This window comes from Podarcis tiliguerta (genome assembly GCF_965153285.1).
Source record: "Podarcis tiliguerta genome assembly, chromosome: 2".
NCBI lineage: Eukaryota > Metazoa > Chordata > Lepidosauria > Squamata > Lacertidae > Podarcis > Podarcis tiliguerta.
In genome coordinates, this window is record NC_139535.1 from 53,337,888 (window position 1) to 53,363,238 (window position 25,351).

Sequence of the window (25,351 nt, forward strand, 5' to 3'; positions counted from 1 at the left end):
AAATGAATGATGTCATGGTTGCGATTAGCATCTCCCAAAGCTGAAGATTATTCTCGGGTGTATCTTGAATTTGTTGGTACACTGTGTTCAAAGATAGAAGTAGTAGAATCTCAGTGAGATACACCAGCAGGTGGAAGAGTGAGAAGCTAGCCAGGGCTCTGATGCTCCAAAGCTGGGCTATCCTACAAGGTGGCCTACGGAAGCATAAAGGAAGATTTCCCCACTCACATGTTATCTCTCTCACCAACCGCTTGCTACCCCCAAACCAGCATCAACAGTAGGGAATGCATTCATTTGCTGGTTAGAAAAGAAATTTAAGTGGTTTTCAGCCATTTCTAGCAGGACCGTTCTGGAGTGATCCCAAGTGGACAACATTTGGACAATGGCTGGTTTTTAGGGAGTAATTCTCATTAATAATCTTGTGACTGAGGCTTGTGCAATCTTACACACACGCCTGCCATCCTTCAATGTATACAGAAATGCCTGATTTTCTCTCCCATGCTGGACATGTTCAATTCCTCTGTGCCAAATCTTTAACAGCATTTTTTCATTGGGTCAAATATCTGATTTGATGGGTGTTTCTTTGCAGACACAGCACTGCTAAGGAGACCACAGCCCTGTGCAGATTCCATCTCCACACTGCATAGCCCGCTACTTGTCTGAAAGCTCACTGCCAGGGAAGAAGAGAAGGGGCTCACTTCAGAGGGCAAAGATGAACTCCATGGCTATCCCCATCCAGACGGAGATGGTAGAGCTGGTGCCGAATGGGAAACACTCGTCTTTAAATGCCTCCTCCATCCCCTCCGTGGGGAATGACAGGTGAGCCATAGCAACCTTGGTGTATTAGACTTGAGAGTGAGATTGCTGGGCTGAAGATAATAAAATCTTCCTCAATACAAGTCCACTCTCCTTCCCGTGAAATTAGAGCTCTTTCAGTGAGTACAAAGCACTGCCAATGACTCCTGGCCACCATTCAGTAATCAGTCTAGAGTAGAGTAGACGATAATCTGGAGTGCAGGTGAGTGGGTGATGATAGTGTCGCAAGTGTCGCGTGAAGGACAGTGATTTTGGACCCTGGTACAGCTGAGACTTTGGGCCTTCCCACAGATCAGTTTATAAATTCATACTTTTTTCTTGCATTTTCTTATGTTTTCTTACGTTGTTCTGTGCTTACTTCAAGGCTACAACTGGATGTGAAATTGTCAAGACAGCTCCGGTTATTTGTTAAGAGTTTCTGCTGAACTGTTAGCAGTCCAGATCTAGACAAATTTTTAAAAGGAGGGGTAGGGTAGGGAAGAGAAACTTTGCAGCACATAATTCTTCACTAGAGTTTTATTTATCCAATCACATTTGCAGCTGTTTTCGCAGTGTAGATGGGATATTGCAGTACAGCCAATTGGAGAGGGACAAGGGGGCTTAGGACCCTATCGCTCCTGCTTGCTCTCTTGGTAGCTTCTGTGTCACCTATGTGAGCTGAGGGTACTGTTTTACAGCAGATCCACACCTTCTCATAGAGTTGGTATCAAGGAGTAGCATTGAGTAATTGTGTCTTGCCTCCCTGGTGGTTGGAACGTAGGATGCTGCTACTTTATCTCCAGTGTTATTCAACATACACGCTGGCCCTGCTTTCCAAACGCTTACTAGGCGAAAAATCACTTATCCAAACACAAGGAATTAGTACCCAAACCTTGCTATACACACTGTGGATTCAGATATCTGAAGAGCCAGAGTTTTCCTATGTCCTTACTTGGTAGGCTGCAGTCATTTTAGGAAGAAGCCATAGAGGGAAGGGGGGAGACATTGGACAAATCGCGGATTAGAAATGTTCCCCTAGGAAGTAATGGAAATCATCAGCTCATTGTGCGAAGGCTCACCTAACAAATGATTTCCTGGGAACACATTGTGTTGGGTAAGCAGGACCTGCATGTATAAGGAGATTTGGGGCACAGTGCGATCAGTATGCTGATGATGCCTGTTAGGTTTTTGTTATGCCACTGTGCAGTGCTTGGAGTCACAAGACTCTCTTTACATTCCAGACTGTTGGAAGTCTCACAGGAGATGGGAGACGGATGTTGATGTTACTGGTTTCTTGTTTCTTTGTTCCAGTTCGTTCACTGACTCTCACAGAGAGCAGATGTATAGTATTTTCTGTCCTGCTTAGTTAGAAATAAATGTAGCGATGTAGCTCATATTTCCATCTCTTTCTGCTGTTTGGATACTTTGTGAAATGAGGGAACGTGCCTGAAGCCTCATTAAAGGCTTAGGTTGTTAATCACCGTCGGAGGAGATTCTGAAGACTCGACCGGAGGAGTAGCTCGGTCAAACGGAGTTCCAACAATACCTAGCTCTTTTTCTTTGTAACGTATGAATCGGCAGAGGCTATACATTGACCAACTTCAAGGGAAGACTCTTGAAGATTCTAATATCTGCCCAGTTTGGCTAAGCAAGCAGACAATGGGTATATAAGAGGATACTCTGCAGACCACCATCCCATGTGCCCAAGCTCTTAGTAGGGAAACCTTCAAGAGGAGGGTAATCACTTTAACAAGCATTGTCCTTTCCCACCATCCAGATTTGATGACAACCAGCCAGAGATGGAGGAGTTCCTTCCACACGGTGCTGAAAAGAAACAGACTCATTTCACAGATGTAAGTACAGTACAGTTTCACAATACAGAGGCTCAGGTCTCTTAAATTCGTTTGGTTGGGAGCTAAGGTGTCAAAGCAGTGGGGCATGTGAGGCCGGTATATATTCTGCAAATGGGTTAGATAGCAGCCATGCAACTCCATTCCAGAAAGCCACCTACCATCAATTACCAGCCTTTGGGCTAAATCCAACCTATGGCTCCGTAGTCTTCAACATTTAGTTGGGGGGGGGGGGGTAGAATGGAAGGCAAGAGAATTTGCCTGCAGGAAAGATGGAGAGGAAAAACTAGTTGCAGACCTGAATTCTGGGAACTGCACTAAGACATCATTCTAGGGGGAGCAGGATTCCAGAGCACCCTTCTCAGCATTTCCCAAACTTAGTGTAAGGAACATATGGGGAGGAATAGGCCAAAGAGGGCTGGGGAAGAGGAGAGAAGACAGCAGCCCCAACTCCTTCCCAGCAGACTCTCTTTCTGACTTTCTCTCTGCCTATTCTACTTTCCCTACAGTTTGAAGGAAAGACCTCTTTCGGCATGTCCGTCTTCAACCTCAGCAATGCCATCATGGGCAGTGGGATCCTCGGTCTGGCATATGCCATGGCCAACACTGGTATCCTCCTATTTCTGTAAGTGCCATTTCCAGAAGAGCTATGAATATATGCATACCATCCCCTTATATCTCACTAGTAACTTGGGCAGTCTGCTCTTATCCTGCTCTAAATGCTGTCCTTTTGGATCATTTTGGATTTAGCATTTAAATTGCTTCATCAAACTGGTATTAGTTTTACTGCTGTGGTGTTCCTTCAGTGCTAGGAAGGCCTCCTTTAGATAAAGATTTTGCCAGCCATCCCTTTCCTGTCCTTTTGCCTCCTCTTCTCCATTCTTCTGCTTGAGCTGGCTCTGCACCTGTGGTGGCAGCAGGGAGTCTTTCCTTGCCATGGCTTTGTATGCTTTATCCACCACGTCTCAGGGGATGGTCCAAAAGCACATGAGGCTACCACCTTTCTGAAGCTAAGCAGCTTTGGGTCTGGTCAGTGCCTGGATGAGAGACCTCCAGGGAAACCTGTGTACACCACTTTGTGATCCATGATGGAAGAAAAGGCAAGATATAAATGTAATAAAATAAATGTGGAGAAGCACTACATATGGATTGCTTCAAGCAGCACTCACATGTGACTCATTAACACTCTGCTTAGCCCTTTCAGCTCCATTTTTGAGACTAAAATTCTATCACATAAACATGACTTTTTAAAAAAAGATATATCACATAGCTTTCTTTCTAAATTGATATTTCGGGGATTTGCATAGTACAAAAGTGTGAAAATCTTGATATTTTGGGAACTACAAAAAAGAAAAGAAGACATGCCCAGTGTTTCTAGTGCAGCTTAATGGCTTTGCTATAGTTATACTCGAGAACATTGATTTACGTTTTCCTGGAGATGTGGTAGCATGAGGTAGCATGCTTCCCAGCATGATTAGAAACCGTTGTGCTGAGGACTGGGGTGCAATTGTATGTTTCCCTCATTGAGGTGGTGGGGGGACAGTCTGGACTTATATCCTCTGAATAGAAAAGTTGAGTGTTCCTCCTCTGTTTGGAGCTAAGGTCATTGGCAAGAGTGGTTCCTGAATCAGAAAACAGCTGGGCTTGGGATGGAAGAGACAAAGGAGGCTTGTTAGGCTTATACTGTGTGGGTAGTGGCAGGTGGGTTGGGGCAGGTTGAGGCCTCCTGCCTAGGGGCAAACATGACTATAGCCTATTGATGATTTGAGAAGTGCTGAGGCAGTTGAGTTCCACAACGTGGGCTACTGAAATGGTTCCCATGCCCCTTCCTTCCTCCTTCCTCTGGCTTTTAGAACCAGGAGGGGCTGAGGCCTGGAGAACCACCCAGAATGCACCTCTTCGGAATGGAGAGCCAAGTGAAGCAGTCCCGTCAGTGGGCTTTTCTCTTTTGCACATCACCTAGAAAGCTGTTGGTGTGAAACAAAGATTTTGTTGGCCACAGTCATTTTATGCACATTAAGATGCCCTCCAACGGGAGAAAGGAAGTGCCTGTGAAGTGGAAGGAACAGCAGGCAGAAATGCATAAAAGGCCCCTGTAGGTGGCTTACTCAGCCCTCTGTGGCACTGGGTAGCCCTTCTTTTCAGGGTCCCTAGAGAAAAGGGAAGGCCCTTCTCCTGCCAGAAGGCGGCACATGACAGCACAGCCTAGCTGAGCACTTTTCCTCTGGCGCTCACTTGAAGTTGGTACACGGAGTGCTGCTATCTTGGGCTTGAAAATATAATGTTCCAACTCCTGACCACCCATGGGGCCTCTTGCTAGGTCAACTAAACATTTGAGGGCACTGCAGGTGTTGACTTTCCCCTCATTTGTTACCAATTTCCCTTTGTCCCTCTCTCTGTCTCCCCCTTTCTGGGATATGACCACCACTCACAACTATGCAAACAAAGCAGCAGGCAGAGGCAGCTGCCTTCAGCAGGGGCTGAGAGGAAACTCACTGTCAGTTTGGTTTATAGGCCTTAAGCTGTATCTGGGGCAGGGTGAGGAGGAAGAACCATCCATAGTCAGTAGGAATAAAGAGTGATCAATCTCAATATGCCAATTATCCGGGCATCACCACCCTTGGCAGTCAGCAGGCACAAGCGAGTCATATCTTTGGCCCTGGCACTCTATAACAGAATCCTGGAATCCAAGGAAACGGAGGTGATTTTCTCACAGTATTCATTCATTCATTCATTCATCCCTTTTGAAAGTTTATATACATCCCTTTGACAATAGACCACAGTGCAGTTTACAACATAGAATATAATAAACAATATACATATATTAATACATAATATGCATTCAATACAAAAAATTAAAACAGTTACACAGTAACAAATAATACACAATTGTAAATCATGAATGCATACTAAGCAGGAATGCCAAATTATACACAATAACATCTCATAATAAATTCCACAACTCCTGTAAAATACAGTCTGTTATCTAACGACAGCCTCCTGAAAAATAAGGGAGAGGTAAATCATCAGCAAGATATTGAAAGTGGGGTAACTGTACAAATGCATATACCATATTTTTCCATGTATAAGATGCCCCATGTATAAGACAACCCCTATTTTTTTTAACCTGAAATTAATAAATCAATATTTCTTGAGTTGTTTAGCTTTTTGGTAGAAGGTTGTTGCCACAATCGCTCACCCGCCCGACCCCCTCTGCATTCACTATCCATGTATAAGGTGACCCCCAAATTTTTGCCAATTTTTTTTTAGCAAAAAACTTTAGTCTTATACAGTAATTTTGTCTGTACACAACTAGCTCTTAATTTCCACTCCACAGGAAATACATGTCCTCCTAGCTCTCACCTGGGAGGTTTTCTTTCCCATTCTCCTACCCTGGAAGATCTACATTTCCCTGCCTCTCACTCAGAGTCCTTCTGCCACAGTCTTTGTCCCCTCATGGCACCTCAGAAGGAGAGACACCAAAGGGTAATTCCCTTGTGTCTTATCATTGATGTGACCCCCCCCCCCCAGTGTCAGCCCATCCCTGAGCAGTCCACTGACAGCAGCATGCCTGCCTTCTCAGCAGCAGCTCATCAGCCCTGTCCTGTGTACCAAATTGCTTGCCAATTAGTGCCAAAGGTTGAAGGGTCTTGGAGAGCTGCCTCAGCTATAAAGCGCAAGGAGTGAGCTGTCTGAAGCTGACTCCACTTTTCTTTCCTTGATAACCCAGCTGCCGGCACCTCTGTCGCTGCTGCCAATATCTTTCCTTGTCGCTGCCCGCGGTGTGCCTGGCTTTATCTCTCCCTGTCCCGAAACACACCCTTGGGATGGGTGAGGCCCAGATGGCCAGACTCTGCACAGCGGCAACTAATTAATAGCACAGATTGTTCCAGTTTGATTCTTTCCTGTGCTGCCAGGTAATAGCAACCGTGGTGGTACTGCTATGCCCAAATTTTGGTGGTGGTACAATGCCCAAGTTTAGTCTTGCCACACCTTTCCTCACCTCCATCCATCCAGAATGTGTTCTACCTGCACTGCCCATGGACACACACACACACCCTGTCAAACATGATATCTAATGGAGCTTCCCTGTCTAGAAAAAGTATACTTCTGAGTAACAGCTGCTGGGAACGAGCAACATGGCTTGATCCCTTCTTCTCAGATTCCCATAGGCATTTGCATGATGGGCAATGTGGAGACAGGTGAAGGCCCCAAGACCACAAAGCAAAAGTGAAGTCTGAGCTCCAAACATAGTATCACAACTCAAAACCCTCCCCACAAAAGTTACAGCCAGGTTGACTCAGCATCATGCTCTTCCAGATTCAGAAAGCCTCGTAATAATGCTGCAAACATTGCATCTCCACACAGTGCAATTTTATGTATCAGTGCTCCAAGGTTTGGTGGTGGCCACTAACTTGCATATCTTTAAAGATGTATTTAAAAAGAATTACAGAAACTTGTGGGGGATACATTCTATCGACAGCTCTTAGCCATGTAGCTTCCTGGCTATATGAACCTCCATGTTCAGTGGAAGTATACATCTGATTGTCAGGTGCTGGGGACAATAAACAAGGAAAGGCTTCTGCTTTCATGCCCTGCTTCCACAGACATCTGGCTGGTTAATCTTAGAAACAGGGAGCTAAATGGGATGAACCCTTCCTCTGATTCAGAAGGGCTCTTATTTATGTCCTTAGCTAACCCAGTTACCACTATTCTGCCCAATGCATCATTTTTTAATTTTAATTTTTGCTTCACAACTTCATTTCCTTCCCAAGTCTCCATCCACCTACCCCGAATAATTTCCCCTTTAGTATATACATTTTAGCCCACGTTGTAATATTTGGTTTCTATTTAAAACAAACAAACAAATAAAAATCTTTTTTTCCCTTAAAAAGAAAACAAAGTGGCTTAACCTCAAGCAGCCAGGTCAAGCAGGAAGGCTATAAAACTCTCACAAAAGATGCTCAGACTTGGAATGAGACTTGGTGACTCTCCAGGAGAGAGGAGTTCCACAACGCTGGAACATTCACAGAAAAAAAAATGTCTCCCTACATGCACTTCTGATCTTAACATTATGTAAAGGCAGTGACCCTGTGAACATGTTTTCCCTGTCATTGCAAAGACCTTCTAATGTCTGCCAGTTTCATTTAATGGCAGTGTTGGCTAGTGCCCGTTGGGACTGGTAGGGTGGAAGGCAGGGAGGCTAACAGCAGGGGGAGCCAAGTAATTCTGGTGTTGTCCCCATCCTCCCTGCTGAATTCTACAAAGGCAACTCTGAGACTAAGGAGGAGGAAGCAGAGAGCCAGGACCGCCCCTTGTACTGGTTCTAAGTATAAGGAGGCAGGGTGGTGGCTAGCTGAGGGCAGACTAAGGTTGGTGCTCCATTTACCATAATGAACCTGCGTCCCTGCTTGGTGGCTACAGGAAAGGTCTTGTTCATGTTAATTCCCAGCCGTGTCAGTATATGCATCCACATTTTGGCCACAGCCTCCCTCCCCACCCCGCCCCACGTTCCGATCTAAACCTCAGTCTGTTCCTAGGTAGATTACTTCAAGGAATGTGCTGAAATAAGGGCTTTCCAGCAACTTTAAGGAACCAATATACCAATATTAAGAACAATGCCTCAGGTAAGGAGAATATGAATGTGGCTATTATCCACAGGAGGCCTCAGAAACAGTGCCATCTTCATTTTTGTTTGGAAGGAGACATCCTGTGCCCTGGCTAAAGAAACTGTGGCTTGACAGGCTGAGGAGAGGCAGACTGGATGCCTCAGCACTGTCCCTGGCTGAACCCTGCCGTACGTAGTCAGGCAACGAAACAGAAACTCTCCACAGGGTAGCTGAGCTCCCTAGGCCTTGGGAAGGCTGCGCAAGCCCAGGCTTTGCCCTTACGGCCAAACAGCTCAGGGAGCTCAGTCTGCCAGCCCTAGGCAGTTTCTGAAGCACAAGGCAGATCACTTCAGTGAAAGTACTCCCTCTAAATTGCACCAAGCACAATTCGGTCCTGCCCTTGTGAATACACAAATCAGACAGAGGAGCTTTAAAAAAAACTTAGTAGAGGGTGGAATGGAAGATCAGCACAGTGCAAAATCCAGTGGTCTGGTGTTGAATGGAGCAGCAGATGCAGAATCCCATGAATCTCAAGATTCATATATAACTAAAAAGAAACGCAGTCTAACCCACATTGCACACCTCCTGCACAAATGGAAGGAGGGTTTGTGGAGCCAGTCTTTGGTGCACTCTAGTTTCTTGTTCTTCGTAGATGTTGAGATGCTTGCACATCTACCACAGAACCTTGAACCACAATAGATCCCATATATAAATCTACCCACCCACTCCCTGTGCTCTTAAGATCACCTTAGAGAGCCTTATTCTCACTTTCTCAGGTGAGACAGGTGGCTTCAAGACAAAGCGTCTTCTTGGTGTTTTATTTTAGAATTCGCTTGCTGAGGAAGTGCCAAAGTGTCGTCACTACTGAGCTTTTAGAAGCTGGTTAGGACCCAGTTTTATAAACTGCTTAGTTCTTGCTGCTTAGTTCTGTTTATAAGAATGCTATGGACTGGTTTTTCTGGGCTGTGGCCTATTCCTGGGTTTTATTCCATTTGTTGCAGTTTACTTTATTCGTAAGCCAGCTTTGGGGCAACAAGGCAGGATTGCAGGTTCACAAACGTACATGGGCAGCAAGTGCAAGTAGCATTATGGAAGAACTGGGAGCCTAACGTTCTTAAAGCATATCCAACCATTAACGCTTAAGGTGAGGAAGGAAAGAATCAAAGATATAGGACTCTAAGAAGCTACTGCTATGGGATAACACCACCTAGCAATATTTTTGCACCCAGGAGCCTCTCTAACCTTGGAGATATATATATAGAGAAACTGTAGACTGAATATATATGGATATATATGCAGAAAGTACAGTGGGCAGAGAGAAAAACATGCAGCTAACCAAAATAAAACAGGCAGCTATTCAGTGTGGCTGTGATTCAGACTATGAACTTGGAAACCTTGAAAGGGCAAAAACACACAGCCAACCACAGGCATCACTACAGATTTTCATCAAGAAGAGCTACTTCAACAGAGAGGGAAATTGTCAGGCATGAGCCCAATCTATTATTACAATTAGTGCTCTTGTTGTTGCTGCTGCTGCTGCTGCTGCTGCTCTTGCTGCTGTTACCCGCCCTTCTCTGTAAAATCCCAGGACATTAAAAAATCCCAAGTATTATAGTACAATAAACTAACCCCACCCCAAAATACTACAAAGAGATCACAATAACTGAAGTGACAATGCCTCCTGCCTCTTTCAGAATTTGAATAAAAAAGGTTGTTGCTTCAGATGAGGAAATGCTGGCTTTGGGGCTATATATATTGACATTGGCATCATTTTCTTCTCCGTCGCTCTTTTCAGGGAATGGGTGCAATTCAGTGTAGAGCTACGTAAGTGGGGAGAACAAGGTCTGCTCATGGAATGGGACCTTCCCATCTCTCCCCACCCCACTCTCTGTGTATGCCCTAATCTTGTTCTGGGGGTTCCCTTGGTCTTCCAGAGCAGATTTATGGAGCACAGGAAACTCCTGTTGCATTAGCACACCTTGTTCCATGCATGCCACAGTTTAGCTGAATCCCACCCATTCCTTCTCTGCCCCATCACCTCTATGTGTTGTAAGACTGAAGTGGGGGGAGGTGTCTAACAACAACAACAACCACCGTTTTATTCTTTGTACCCCACCCATCTAACTGGGTTGCTGCAGCCAATCTGGGCATCTATATAATCTGAGAAGCAGGATACTGAAAATTTTAAACACTGAAAAATTAATGTCTGTATTACTGGGAATGGCAGAGATTGTTTAACTTGTTCTCATCTGTGCCGTAAACAAAAGTGCCTGGATGTGATTATTGATTGATTTTGTCAGTCTCATGACCCACCCTTCCTCCAAGGAGCTAAAAGTCCTACATGGCTTGGGACCCAAATGCCTGAAGGAGCCCTTTTTCCTTTAGCATCCTATCCATGCCTTAAGATTTGCTCTTTGACAAGAAAGAATTTGATGTTTTTGATGCTCCATGGTAGGGTTAGGCTCCTGTTCTGAGCAGCAAGATCTGCCACTTCCTAATGAATAATAATAATAATTTTATTATTTATTCCCCGCCCATCTGGCTGAGTTTCCCAGCATGATCCTGCTGTCTCTTTTCGTGTGTGTGTGTGTGTGTACGTGCCCATGTGTGCATACATGCAACAGATCTTGCTCTGAATTCTCCTGGCATCCTGCCCAGTACTTGATCCTCTGGACTGGATTGCTCACCTTTTACAAATGAATTGTTACGTAACGGAATGGCATTACAGCCGCAGCTGCTGATTGACAAGAGCCTCTGTGCATCTTCAGGGGAGCCAATGGAGGATAGTTGCCAGCAGGTTAATGCTCTTATGGAGCTGCGCCTTCAGTCTGCTGCCTCTCTCCACCCCCCACTCTGGGAGCTTAGCATCAGCTAAGGGAGGAAGCAACACTGGCAACTTGTTGTGGGGCTTTTCCATGGGATATTTTTGTGAAACCAATGCATGTTTCTTTCTTTTTTCATTTTGTGCAGCCTAGGCTATGCTTCTGTTGCAGAGATAGGCCACTTTCCAGGCACTGAAAAAAAGAGATGTTTTGTTCCTATGGAAAATACGATTCATTGCAGCTGCAGTTGATATTTTGGACTCTGATGGCACGAGTGTCATGGACACCCACAGCATATTGCTTGGGATGAAATTAACAGCAAGTGGCACAAGTCCCCTGTCCTTAGGACTATTGTCTGTTGATATACTGCTTTCCAGCCCAAAGGCCCCCAAAGCAGCAAGCGGCATGTTAATATAAGAAAGGAAGCAATAAAAGGGCAAGATGCAGTAAATCATCACAACAACAATATGCTGGCACTGTGTTGCGAATCTCTCTCTCTCTCTCTCTCTATATATATATATAAACATCTCACATAAATTTGTAAAAGTTTCAAATGTTACAGGGTCCCTTTATATTTTGAGAGGTGGTCATTCTTCTTCTACCCCATCTCGCCATTTCAAGACAAAGCAAAACATGGCAACATGGATATCCCCTTTCACAAAGCTGTCTTTCCCTTGCCCGCTCCCAAACACACAGGTACCCTCTAATCCATGTGGATGGGATATAGTGCTTTTGGAATTATGGGACTATTACTAAAACGTAGTTGGGATGTGCTTCAGTTATTCCTGAAGAAAGCCCTCAGAAGATAAATCCTCAGGTGCTTCTGGAGCTGTCTAGCATGCGGCAATAGAAGGATTTGAAGTTCCCACTCCAGTCTGCCTTTCTGGATGGACATGCTATTTAGGTGTCTCTGCTTTCCTCTTTTTCTTCTAGATTCCTTTTGACTGCTGTAGCTCTGCTGTCCAGCTACTCTATCCACTTGCTGCTCAAATCCTCAGGGATTGTCGGTAAGTACTACAAACCTGCTGTAAAGCCCACAAAGTGGGCTTACGTTAAGCCCTGTCTCACGCTTGTTACCTTTTCCTTTGTGCTGTGGACCATTCCATCTCTGGCCTTCAGTGAATTTCCAGGGTTTGTGAGTGGAAGAGAGATCCCTGCCTGGAACCCTGGAGAACCACTGCCAGCCAGTGTGGGCCATGCTGGGCTCGATGAACCAGTGTCCTGATTCAGTGCAAGGCAGCCAAAGAGTGCTCTCCATAAATGCCTTCACTGCCTCTCTGCTCAAGCGATGCCTGAATTCAGAGGGAAGGTTGTCAGCGCCAGAAACCTTCACTGGAATGAAAATCTCTCAAGGCAGAAGGATGATGCAAGCAGAGATGTGGACTTTTCAGACTTCTGCCTGTGCTTTTTAAGATATGTAATTTGCATTTGTTTGATTTGTATGTAAAAATAGAGAAGTTTTCACTCCAGTGCTTTCGTTATGGATGGGCAAGGTTGGGGAAGAGGAAAGTATTAGGGTTTATCGAGCTTTAAAGGACACCAAGCAAACAGGGAAGCAAAATGTTATGAAAAGCATACAGGTTGATCATATACAAGTTGTAGAGGAACAGCTTAAATGCTCTGGTGGTCAGCCCTCCCTCTGCTCCCACATCAGATCTCTAGGGAGGCAGCCAGCACCCTCAGTTCCTTACACAGCAAACTCAGCTCTCATTATGTCTCCTAGTCTTTGTCTTTCCTTGGACAGATACTTTTCCATCTACCTAGCTGGGCAGGTGAATTCAGATAAATCATCAACTCTGACCATCATTTGGGCTTCTTGGGCTATCTTAGGTCCCATACAGACATCATCACTCAAAGGTCTCTGGTTAGCAGCACTGTATTGTCAAATCTAGGTACTGTCTTGGGGCAGCCTTCACTGATAGTCACAGATAGGAAATGCAAATAGTTTCCACGGTCCCTTTATACACTATATTATTCAGCAACAGGAATGCTGTAATGATTCCACACCTTCTTGGGGCTAATAATAATAATAATAATAATATGTCCATGCAGACAGTTTGAGTACTTGACTTTTAAAAATAACTCTTAGGTGATCAGTGTAATCCCTGTTACATTGGCCTGAAGTCTCAGTTTGTCCAACAGTTGTGTGTCTTGTGCAGATGTGAGTCATTTTCTCTCTCTCTCTCTCTCTCTCTCTCTCTCGTCTGTTAATTTTTGGTGTTGTCTAGGAATCCGAGCCTACGAACAGCTGGGCTACAGGGCTTTTGGAACTCCAGGAAAATTGGCAGCTGCCGTTGCCATCACACTTCAGAATATTGGAGGTAAGGAAGCCATGGAAAGGAAGCAGGTATGGAGATGGCACAGAGACACACACCAGTTCCCATCCCAGGAAGGCTTTCTGACAGCAAAGTGGGCCACGGCGGTGTTCCCAAGCATCTTTACTCCCCTTCATCTGAATGGGACTCTTTTGCACCCCGTTAACTTCTGTCTCCTTCCCTAGCCATGTCCAGCTACCTGTACATTGTGAAGTCTGAAGTGCCTCTTGTCATCCAGACCTTCCTCAACCTGGAGGAGAAAACAACGTAAGTGTCCTCCCCCTTTGGCTCCTGCCTTTGTCTCTCCTACTTACCTACCCAGACAATTTCTGCAACCACCATGGGCCACATGGCTGTGCTCAGCAGAAGGTGAACAGTTATGGGGTGTCAGTGGCACGAGATGAGGATGAGAGGTGTTGCTCTATCTGCCTTGTTCACTCTCTGCCCTTCTTCCCAATGTCCAATGGAAGAGCCTGACTGATGCTGGCTGTCAGTGGGGAACAACTGGCAAACCCTGTCCCCCATTTTTACTTAAGCCTGATCCAGGTGGCTGCTCCTGGTTCTTTTGTGGGCTTCCCCTATGTCCCTTGCTGCTTCACATGACATGCAGTAGCAAACACTCACATTTCCACCACATCTGTATGTGGCAAGGAGCTGAGTAGCCAAATCCAGTTCTGTGGCGCATATACTGCTATCAGCCTTGCTGCAGGAGAAGGGCTATAACTCAAAGGGAAGGGCACATTCATTGCATGCCAAAGGTCCCAGGACCAGTCCATGGCATCTCCAGGTAAGGCTAGGACTATCCCTTGCCTGAAGCCCTGAAAAGCCGCTGCCAGTCTGTGTAGACAGCACTGAGCTAGGTGCCCTCATCGTTTGACTTGGTATAAGGGGTCAAGTATACCCATCGCCTAACAGAATAGAATTGGGTTTCTGAAACTTGGGTTTCCATCTGTTTTGGGGCTACAACTCCCATCATCCCTAGCTAGCAGGACCAGTGGTCAGGGATGATGTAGTCCCCCAACAGCTGGAAGCCCAAGTTTGGGAAACTGGATCAGACTATAGTCATGAGATTGTGCAGAGGGCGGGAGCCAGGCAGTGGCAGTGCGGAGGCTGCTGAGCAATGAGGCTGCGGTGGCTGCTCAACAGACCTGTCTTGAGCTTTGCTGTGTGGCAAGTTGGTTTGGGGACACATTGTGGTTGTGGCCACAGACAGGCCTACTGGAGAGGCTGGCCAAGAGGCAAACCTGCGAGGCAAACAGGATTCCTTTGGGTTATCAGCCCAGGCTGCCCCTTACCAAGGCTACTTCCTACATACACTTACGCATCTTTTCCTCTCTCGCAGCCATCTTCCCCCTTCCTTTATTCATTCTCCTCCCTCCCTGGTTGTGGCTCAGCTCTAGCTAACATCTCTCGCTCTCATAGCAGAGGGATTTGCCTCCTGCTGAGCAGCCTGTCCCAGGGATTTCACAGCATTAAGCCACTACTATTTTTGATTGACGCCAGCGCTGAATAAACCCTCGGCATGGGATTAGACCAGAGTGAACTTCCAATCCTTGCACGATGCATCACTTCCTCCTCCGCCCCTGCCCTGGATGCAGCAGCCTGAATCGTGATTCTGCTCACAGGCTGAGTGGGCTCCAGAAACCCTTTTGCCATGTGTCACGTTTAGCCTGTGTGCAAGGCACCAACCTTCTCTGGTTGTGAGGGGTTAATGCAGTGAGTTGGTACACCCTAGAGAGTCCTAGGGTGTGATCCGATGGTATGGACGGGGGCCATTTTGTTGAAACTCAGGAGGGCTGGGTCTGGTCAGTGCCTGAATGATGGGAGTCCAATGGATACTATCTTGATTTATTTGATGGAAGAAAGGGTCGGGGATATAAATTTAATAAAGAAATGTGCTGGTTCACCATCAGCCATCAGGGAGTCTCACTCCCAGGTGTCTTTGGTGCTCACCTGAGACATGTCAAGTGCTGAGCCAACAGCATCCTTCCATCCCTTGGTGTGATACGCATTCCACTTAGTTCTCAGGGAGGTTTATGCCGAACTGGCCATGGCTACTGTAGCTGCAGGCTTGTTGTTGTTGTTGTTTAGTCGTGTCCGACTCTTCGTGACCCTATGGACCAGAGCACGCCAGGCACTTCTGCCTTCCACTGCCTCCCGCAGTTTGGTCAGACTCAAGTTTGTAGCTTCGAGAACACTCTCTAACCATCTCGTCCTCTGTCGTCCCCTTCTCCTTGTGCCCTCAATCTTTCCCAACATCAGGGTCTTTTCCAGGGAGTCTTCTCTTCTCATGAGGTGGCCAAAGTATTGGAGCCTCAGCTTCACGATCTGTCCTTCCAGTGAGCCCTCAGGGCTGATTTCCTTAAGAATTGATGCGTTTGATCTTCTTGCAGTCCATGGGGACTCTTAAGAGTCTCCTCCAGCACCATAATTCAAAAGCATCAATTCTTCGGCGATCAACTGCAGGCTAGGAAGGGGCTAACCCAGTCAGTCAGAATAGTAACACAGGTGCCTTGATGATCTAATGGTCATCTTGCTCTGCCTAGTTTCCCCTCTGGCCGCGCCTGTTCAGCCCTGGGAGGTTGCCCATGGGAGACTGTGGCAGAAAAAGCTTCCCCCACCCCCTGTACTAGGCCCTGCTTTATCTGCTGACTTACTATTAGGAGAAGCCCCTTCCTGCTGTCACTGCTGCCCCATATTGGGTACTTTGGACAAGACTGAATGCACTGGAGTTCTGCCCTCGGACTGTACAGTGGGGCAAATAATTGTTTGACCTGGGGGCCCTGTACTTTGAGACTCATAGTGCCTGACAGGAAGCAGAATTTCTTTACCCCATGCCATTTTCAGTAGTTCGCCCTACCACCACTATCACTTCTCTTTTGCTTTCTTCTCTCTCTCTCTCTCTCTCTCTCTCTCTCTTTCTCTCCCCTACCCGCTTTCCTTTAAAGACTCTCCTTTTGCCTTTGTGAATTTCTGTGCTCCAGCCCTTTCCCGCCTTAACCTCCCCACATAGAATAAAATAACCAACACAAACCTCCCTTCCAAAAATCTTAATGCAGATTGGGTAAGCATATTGTTGTACAGATTACCTTGGAAAAGTGTGTTTCGATTGCATGCTTTATATGAGACGGGGCAGAATCCCGAGTTGCCTGCCGAAAACCTCCTCCACCTCACAGAAAGATTTGTGAGACCTTGAAATGCCATGGGGTATGTGGGGTAGTGGGGAGGAGAAGGTCAGCAGTGGGTGGGGAGAGGCAGGGGAGATCAGAGACCCTAACCAGCCTGCCTTGGAACTGAAAGCGAAGCCAGCATGTTGCTTCACTTTAAGCTCATCTGACTTTATACACTCTGACAGGGCAAACAGCTATAGGGCTCTGCCTTTCACAGGGAAAGGGACAAATTCAGCAGGATGAGTGGAAGTCAGTGGGGCAAGCTACATGGCTTAGCCTCATGCGCACAGCACAGCCACAGCTGTCCCCTGCAAAGAGCAGCATTATTCATTCATGAGACAGGGAGGTTTGTGTTGCCTGGGCTGTGCTGAGATACAAGGCAGATCAAAGCTTGACGCCGGCTTTCACATGAACCTCAATGTCCAATGTACAGGGTCATTGCTGCCTGCCCTGCAGGCTCTGTTAGGTTTGGCTTGACCAAACAACATTGCTGTGGCTGGAAGGCTAGGACAACGTTGTAGTATTTTGCTTACATTTACACTGTGTTGCCCCCCTTAGAGCACCCAATTCCATGTCCCATTGATTGTATGCCAACTTAGTTTTATATTTTCTACTGTTTTGGTACTTTTTTTGATAAGCAGTATACAGATTTGAATAAATGAGAAAATAAAATATTGAATCGCCTTTCTGCCAGGGAGCTCAGACCAACATATTAGGGGTTCTCAGGTAGTCCCTCATCCAAGGAATTTTCAGTTCTGAGTCCATTTTCAGGTTTGGGGAGTAAGTTGATGATGATGATGATTTATAGCCAGCCACTCTGGGCGGCTTCCAACAGAATATTCAAAACACAATAAAACATCAAACATTAAAAACTTCCATAAACAGGGCTGCCTTCAGATGTCTTTTAAAAGTAAGATACTGTGGTACCTCAGGTTAAGTACTTAATTCGTTCCGGAGGTCCGTACTTAACCTGAAACTGTTCTTAACCTGAAGCACCACTTTAGCTAATGGGGCCTCCTGCTGCCGCCACGCCGCCGGAGCACGATTTCTGTTCTCATCCTGAAGCAAAGTACCTGAGGTACTGTTTCTGGGTTAGCGGAGTCTGTAACCTGAAGCATCTGTAACCTGAAGCGTATGTAACCTGAGGTACCACTGTAGTTGTTTATTGCCTTGACATCTGATTGGAGGGTGTTCCACAGGGCTGGTGCCTCTGCCTGGTTCCCTGTAACCTTGCTTCTCGCAGTGAAGGAACCACCAGAAGGCCCTCAGAGCTGGACCTCAGTGGGGGTGGCGACGCTCCTTCAGGTATACCAGGCCGAGGCCGATCCCATCTGAGATTTTGCTGCTTAGTTGTCCATTATCCACTTCTAAGTAGAGCTGAAATTCTATTTTAGAATGTTAATTCAAGCGGGTCAAGTTTTATAACCTGCAAAACTGCACCAAAGTTCAAGTTTATGAGGTGATGTCGAAAGAAACTCTCCTGCATCTAACACTGTAGTCAGTGTCAGATACTGCAGAGTTTCTCCTGACATTGCCCCACACAAATTTATGCTTACAGTGTGAACAAAACTTGCCGTGTGGAAAGCTCAGCAGGGTCTGAGGGCACAGGATGCTGTCACCTTGGTGAAGCTAAGCAGGCCTGGGCCTGGTCAGGGCCCGGGTGGAAGCTCCAGGCCTTGCATCACCTGATGATATAAATGTACTATTAAGAATTTTCTCATCCAAAGGCCTGCAGAGGATATAATGTTGACCTTTGTCATTCCAGGGACTGGTACATGAATGGGAACTATCTAGTCATCATGGTCTCTGTCAGTATCATCCTCCCGCTGGCCCTCATGAAACAACTGGGTAAGTCTCCCTGAGCAGCGGATGGGAATGATGAGCATAATCTCAGGAATTTGTCTTACCTGCCATTTATGGAGGGTTACCAGCAGCTGCTTCAGTGGGTTTGTTGTGCAAAAGGGTATGTTGATTACATGGGAGAGATCCACACAATTTTCATATATATGCACATAGCAGCCTGAGATCACACCACAGGGAAATGGCTCCCATGCGACGGGGTGGGTGGGGAAGGAGGCCTTGGTTCTGTCTAGTCCTGCCAGAAAGTACCCAGAACCATTACTCCACAGGTTCCCCATCCAGACCTGAGAGTGACAGAGGGTGATTCATGAACCCAGAAACCCGCCATTTCTCATGGCAGTTTCTGTACCCTGAACAGAGTTGGGGTCTGTAACACCTGAGGAAGTGGAGAATGATCCATTCCAGAAGTATTTCAAGACCCCTGCAACTTTTTGTTTTCTCTCTTCCCAGGTTATCTTGGTTATGCCAGTGGTTTCTCCCTCAGCTGCATGGTGTTCTTCCTTATTTCGGTGAGTCGTTGAATAGGGAGCAGCTGCTTGTATTACTCTCAAGTCCTCTCAGTAATTTTATTTCTTGATAGCACAACCCTGGGCACATCTAATTAGACATAAGCCTCGTTGAGTTCAACAGGGCTTACTTCCAAATAAGTATAAAATGGTGGTCTTGTTATTAACTTATGGCATTTTTATTTTGCCCTGCTACCTCCTAGGAGTTTAGTGCAACATATCTAGCCCACCCCCACCCCTCCGTCCTTGTACCACTTTTATCCTCACAACAATGCTGCGGTGCAGATTTGGCTGAGAGATTGTGAAGGTCAGCCAGTGGGCTTCATGGCTGGGTGGAAATTTGAACTCAAGACCCTTCAATTGTAATGCAGCACTCCACCTGTTACACACCATGTCAGATCAGCAGCCGATTATAGGCCTTTGTGGTCGCTACTGTCAGCTCCCTCATTGGCATTAGTTGCTTGGAGATCTGGTTAAGAGTCTTCGAAGGGAAGTGGAACAACAACAAAAACAACAACAAGCATACTTTTTGTGAAATGTTCATTTCAGAAGAAGAGAGTTTGGTGTAGTAATGAAGTTTTGTACTAGGACCAGGATTCAAATCCCTGCTCAGACATGAAGCTCACTGGGTGGCCTTTGTCCTGTCACCATCTCTCAGCCCATCCCACCTCACAGGGTTGTTGTGAGGGTGAAAGCAGGATAGGGGAAAAGGGAAGTGTGTCTGCTTTCCTGAGCTCCTTGGAGAAAAGCCAAGATGAAAACAAATAAAAATAAGATCCCCACTGGCAGGATTTTACACTTCTGTTCCATGGGAACAGAGCTTCAGAGCCTGGCACTTGTTGTGAAACCATCGTTCTCTTGCTAGTAGCCAGCAGGCTTAACTGAACCTGGTCCTGCCAGAGCCTGAACCTGCTCTTGAAATGCCCCCGCTTCTGGGCTGCATCCACACCAGTAGAGCAGAATTCTGTATCAGTTCCTGCTGCAAAGCTTGGGTGATGACTCCAGTTTTGCAAGTGCTGTTGAACTGTCAGAGTGGATAGTGAGCAACATGCCCCCAGCCATTTCAGCAACAGCCAGCGAGAGTGAAGCGTCACAGCATTCTTGCTTCCTTGTCAGCAACACTGATCTATTTCTGGACAAAGAAGAAGCCTGGTGCCGATGCGCAGGGTGAAGGGAGAAAGCCGAGATCTCAGTGAATGGGGCTGTCCCTGCTCACTCAGTCCCACAGTTCACTGGGAAGGAGATGCAGGCACAGTCAGTGGGGTTTTGTTTCCCTGTTGTCTTTTACACCCTTTTAAGCTGCCATCAGCCTCCCAAGAAAAGCCAAGTCTTAAACCTGAAGAAGTCATTTAATCACACAAAATACTGCTGCTTGAAAAAAGTCGCAGGAGGTATTCATAGCAAATTAAGCCACATCCTTCACTTGGCTTCTCATCAGGACAACTACCCTAAAGGAATCTTGCTTTTTCTAACACCCCAGTTCTCTAAATATGCATAGCTGTGATATCTTGCAGAATATAGCTGCAGCGTGATTCTCACTTGGGCTACTTTGTCCTGCTTGCACTCGCTGTTCTAATGGGTTGCGACCAAACATTAGGCACAAACGGTCGTTCTACATAGCTAGCTAGCATGGTGGTGGCCCAAATGTTTTTAGAATGCCTTAAATGGGAGCCCTCTCCATTCCCATCTCCACGCCATCATTTTTTTCTGTCAGTGGTTGCACCAGCACATGGCCTTTTCTGATGTGGCCCCTTGGTAGTAGAACTCCCTGTCTAAAGCAGTTTGGTTGGCACTCTTTCTAAGGGCTTGTCCATACCTCCATTTGCCTGCCTGCAGGTTACCGCTGAATGGGACCAAACCAATCAGCTTTACCATGGATTTCCATTTGTTCTAATTCAGTAGGTAAGAGTGGGAAAGCTGCAGCCGAAACACAAAACTGCACACGTTTATATACTGCCTTTTTCTCCAAGGAGTTCACGGTGGTGTCCATGGTTCTCCTCCCCATTTCACCCTCACAACAACCCTGTGAGGTAGGTTAGGCTAAGAGGTCATAGTCCAACTTTCTAACCATTACACTACACTGACTCATACAAACACCCACAAACACATTTATTGTCTATTGTTGAGACTGATCCAAGGCAAAATAAGCCCAGGCAATCATTCCTAACAGGGTTTCTTGATCCCATCTCAGGTCATATACAAGAAGTTCAACATTCCCTGTCCTCTTCCTGACCGGGTCAACACCACCGTCAGCCTCAATTACACACCAGTCAGCATGAACAACAATCAGGATGAGCAAGCAGTGGAAGACGGCATCTGCTCTTCGAGCTTGTTCACCCTCAACTCTCAGGTCAGACTAGCAAACAATACATAAATATTCATTAACCTAAGTAACATATCATATCAAATCTGGGAAAACCTGTCTGGCTGAATCTGGTTCTCTGGTTATAGGATCAACACTGAGGCTGAGCACTGTGCAGAGACAGTCTTGCATCCTATACCACTGGCAGACCATGTGATGGAAGTAGAGGGGACTGATAGAGCTATAGAGAGAATGGGTTAGGGTTACCTACAGGGCAGATAAAGGGAAGACAGGTTCAGTGGAAAGACTTGGCTAAACAATCAGGTTTTGAGCCGGGTGTTTGAGGGAGGGAGAGGGAAGGAGGCAGCCTGACAGATAGAAGCAGTGAAGTGGTTTGAAGTGCAAGGAGCAACATGGCCAAAGGACTAAAAGTGGGTCATGGAGGGCAGGATTGCAGAGGAGACTGAGAACTGATGAACCTGCATCAGAAGAGCAAGATGTGAGAAAAGTTCAGTTTGTGCCAATGAGAGATTTCCCCCCCACCAACGTAGGCAAGATCAGGAGCCTGGCTGAGGAGGGAAGGTTGAAGAGTCCTTTTCCCACGTGCTGTGCTTCCAGTGAAAAGTGTAATGTGTAGTTGTACCCCTTACTGGAGGTTGCTACAGGGCTATGGCAGCAAAGGTCTTGGAAATGGGAGCATGCCCAGTGGTCAGCTGACATCCTCTTCTTCTCCCTCTCTCTTCCTTGCAGACAGCCTATACTATCCCCATCATGGCATTCGCTTTTGTGTGTCACCCTGAGGTCCTGCCTATCTACACGGAGCTGAAAGAGTGAGTGTTGGATCCACAGTTGCAGCACGTACATTTTGTGCAGATTGCATGCATGCACTGCGCATCAAGGAAAATTCTCGGTGATTCTCCGTTAGACCGCAGCTCCAAGCCAGCAAATGGCCTGTTTGATTCCATTCAGTAAAGGAGCAAGTGCATCCTTTATAGAACTCCGTTGATCAGGCTTCCCTTTCTTGGGTTTGCCCGAACATCAGCTCCAAGCGCTCAAGGGAACTAGGGCCTGTTTGGGAGATGCTAGGCATGTCATCAGATAAGCTGTAGCCTTGTATAGTTTGCTTTGGCAGGATGAACTGGGGCCATCTCAGATCTTGGGCCTTTCATTCTAGCTGGGTACCTCTTTGTCTTCATGGAGGTGTGTAGAGAAGCAGCTGGGATTAGGAAGGAAGTGCCTTTAAACAGTTAGGAATTCGGTTCTTCTCATGCTGTGTTTCTGCCTGTCGTTTAGCCCAACCAAGAAGAAGATGCAGTGCATCTCCAACATCTCCATCGCTGTCATGTACATCATGTACTTCCTGGCTGCCCTTTTTGGCTACCTCACTTTCTACGGTAAGTCCCTTCCACGGAGTACCCAAGTGGTGGAGGAGAGGTAGGCAGTGGGGTGGTGACAAATGACTTCACTGAGTATATACATACACCTCCCTGGGACCACAGCCTGATCAATAATGGATGTGCTGTTCTTGGTTGTCCCCTGCAGGCCAGGTAGAATCAGAGCTGCTACATACCTACAGCAGAGTAGATCCGTTTGATGTGCTGATCCTGTGTGTCCGGGTGGCTGTGCTGACTGCTGTGACACTGACGGTACCCATTGTTCTCTTCCCGGTGAGTCTCCTTTTCATCAAACCGTGTGTGCCTGTGGTTTCCTACACCACATACCAGAAACCAGTCTAATTGTCTACTGTCCCTTTTTTATACTGCCTGCCCATCCTTGTCTATAATTGGTAACTGAACCAGAGAACAAATAGTTTACGCCAGAAATGTACAATGCCGGCTGTGGCTGAAAGCAGGAATCATAGGATCAATGCAGAGTTAGAAAGGGCAGTAAGCAATATCTAAGCATCTGTAGAAAACCAAGAGAGAGGGGAAAGAGCATTAATGATTGTTGCGGTGTCTCACAATTGCTGTGGGTGGAACCCAAGTATCAGTTTATATCTTACCACAGTGACATGTTTGTTGCTAGGGATCCAGAGAACCTGGGCACCATTCTGCACATTTAGCCCTTTGTATGAAGCAGGGCCCTGTGACTTGGTCCAAATTTAACCACAAAAGTAAAGATCTGAAAATTTGAGATTTCAACTCCGCCTACCTGCATGCTGCTTAACGTAACGCAACAAGCTAAACTCAAAAGGGAGGGATCTGCAGAACAAGTTTCCAACAGCAACCACAATGCTGGGATAAAAGTATTTTTACTGTGGAGCACCCCACCACCACCACCGAACATCAGTCCAAAATCAGAAGAGATCACGTTTATGCCCAGTGGAGCGAGGGGACAAATGGGGAATATGGTGTCAGTGCAAGCCTAAGTTCTTGTGCAGTTAAGAATCGTGAATTATTCCTTAAGAATGGAGTCTGACCATACCTCCCTCCACTCTCCAGGTACGCCGGGCAATTCAGCAGATGCTGTTTCAAGACAAGGAATTCAGCTGGATTCGGCACACGATAATTGCTGTCATACTGCTGACTTCTATCAACTTGCTTGTCATTTTTGCTCCTTCCATCCTGGGCATCTTTGGACTGATTGGTGAGTCCCACTTTCAAGGGTTCTCTTTTTCCTAACCTCAGTCTCTTTGTTTGCCATTGCCACACTCTACCTGCACCTTCCCCTTGGGTGAACCGTGCAAATATGACTTACAATAATATAAATTTTGGAAGTTTTAGGGAAAACTGTTGGAGAGGAGATATGTGTCTTGTGTCCTGAGCAGATCACTTTCTTTCCTTGTGGTTCCTGCGTTCTGGTAGCCTTTAACAAAGAGAGATTAGGGAAGTTTAAAAAGCTGGATACGAGCACTGCATGGATTGCCCTTGCACACTAACACTGTACAGCCAAATGGGAGCCCACTTTTGTCTGTCTTTAAATTATCCTACTTGCTATTGGGACATGGTATTCCCATGATACACTTTGGGCCACAGAGAGGAGGATAGATGAGCTGGTTCTTTGGTCGAAAGAGACTAATTCATACCCTGGAGGAAAGCAGAAAGCTCTTTCAGCTCTTCTTCCTGTCTCCACTGTGGCTAAGCTTCAGAGCACAGGAGGAAAACATAAAATCCTTCATGTAGAAAAAGCAGTCAAGTGACTTTCTCATAACCAATTCCAATATCGTAATTTTTACTTCCCTGTAAAACGGAGTTGCACTCTGACTTGAACTGTATACACAGCATTTAAAGCACACCCGCATGGCTTCCCCCAGAGAATCCTGGGAATTGTAATTTACCCTCGCAGAGCTACATACTTTCCCAGCATTCTTTGGGGGAAGCCATGGGCTTTAAATGTATGCTGTGCATTTGTTGTGGGTATTGGTTTACGGGTAGTACTCCACAGAAGGGCAGTTTTTACACAAAAATCACCCCTCCGATACAGCTCTGATGCTGGAAAAGCAATCCAGTCTTCACAGTGATGAAATAAACTCTTGAGTCAGGATGATGATAGAGACTACTTGGGGGAGAATAATTCCTCTCTGCTGCCTTGAGCACATGGATGCAACTCCACATCTCCGGTCTCCCATTCTGCTGCCCAAAGGCCCCGTTTTTCCAAGGATCAAGGCTACCGCCAGCAACCTGTTTGTTTGCAGTGTGATTTCAAAGGACTTTTTTTTTTTTTCATTCCCAGCTCCCCAACCACTGTTTGAGGAGAGAAAGAAAACACCATTCCTAAGGCAGGAAATCAATAGCTTGTCTGGCCTCTGCCAGGGATGTGGGGCAAGGCCAGGGGCCCGTCAGCACAGCTTGTTTTGCTTTCTCCTAGGAAAAACAAGTGCCGAAGGGTGGGTGGATAGCTTAGTGTTTTCCCTTTCTGGAGGGGTGTGTGTGTGTGTGTCTGTGTGTGTGTGATTGTCACTAGAATTTCTTCTCTTCTGGTCTCTTCCAGGTGCCACGTCGGCCCCCTGCCTGATATTCATCTTCCCAGCAATATTCTACATGCGGATCATGCCCAAGGACAAGGAGCCCACGAAATCCCCTCCCAAGATCCTGGTACGTACTGTTTAGGAACCCAGCTTGGCCTAGAGACCTTTGGGGGTGTCTATAAAGGAGTGGGGTGTGCTGCTGGTTGTGTGAGGTG

At 46.4% G+C, this 25,351-nt stretch overlaps 1 protein-coding gene across 3 annotated transcripts in view; it reads left to right on the top strand.

Annotated features, from left to right (window-relative positions):
• The window catches only part of SLC38A3 (solute carrier family 38 member 3), a 159,001-nt gene that overhangs the window by 124,941 nt on the left and 8,709 nt on the right, over window positions 1–25,351 (top strand). For all 3 annotated transcript variants that reach the window (XM_083429451.1, XM_083429452.1, XM_083429450.1), the window contains 14 exons: window positions 590–819; window positions 2,573–2,648; window positions 3,155–3,270; window positions 12,010–12,083; window positions 13,305–13,397; window positions 13,577–13,658; window positions 18,327–18,409; window positions 18,872–18,930; window positions 21,119–21,277; window positions 21,980–22,059; window positions 22,523–22,623; window positions 22,772–22,896; window positions 23,671–23,815; window positions 25,160–25,263. In XM_083429451.1, coding sequence (XP_083285577.1) covers window positions 713–819; window positions 2,573–2,648; window positions 3,155–3,270; window positions 12,010–12,083; window positions 13,305–13,397; window positions 13,577–13,658; window positions 18,327–18,409; window positions 18,872–18,930; window positions 21,119–21,277; window positions 21,980–22,059; window positions 22,523–22,623; window positions 22,772–22,896; window positions 23,671–23,815; window positions 25,160–25,263 — 1,404 coding nt within the window. In that variant the 5' untranslated portion in view covers window positions 590–712. The remainder of the gene's footprint in view (window positions 1–589; window positions 820–2,572; window positions 2,649–3,154; window positions 3,271–12,009; window positions 12,084–13,304; window positions 13,398–13,576; window positions 13,659–18,326; window positions 18,410–18,871; window positions 18,931–21,118; window positions 21,278–21,979; window positions 22,060–22,522; window positions 22,624–22,771; window positions 22,897–23,670; window positions 23,816–25,159; window positions 25,264–25,351) is intronic.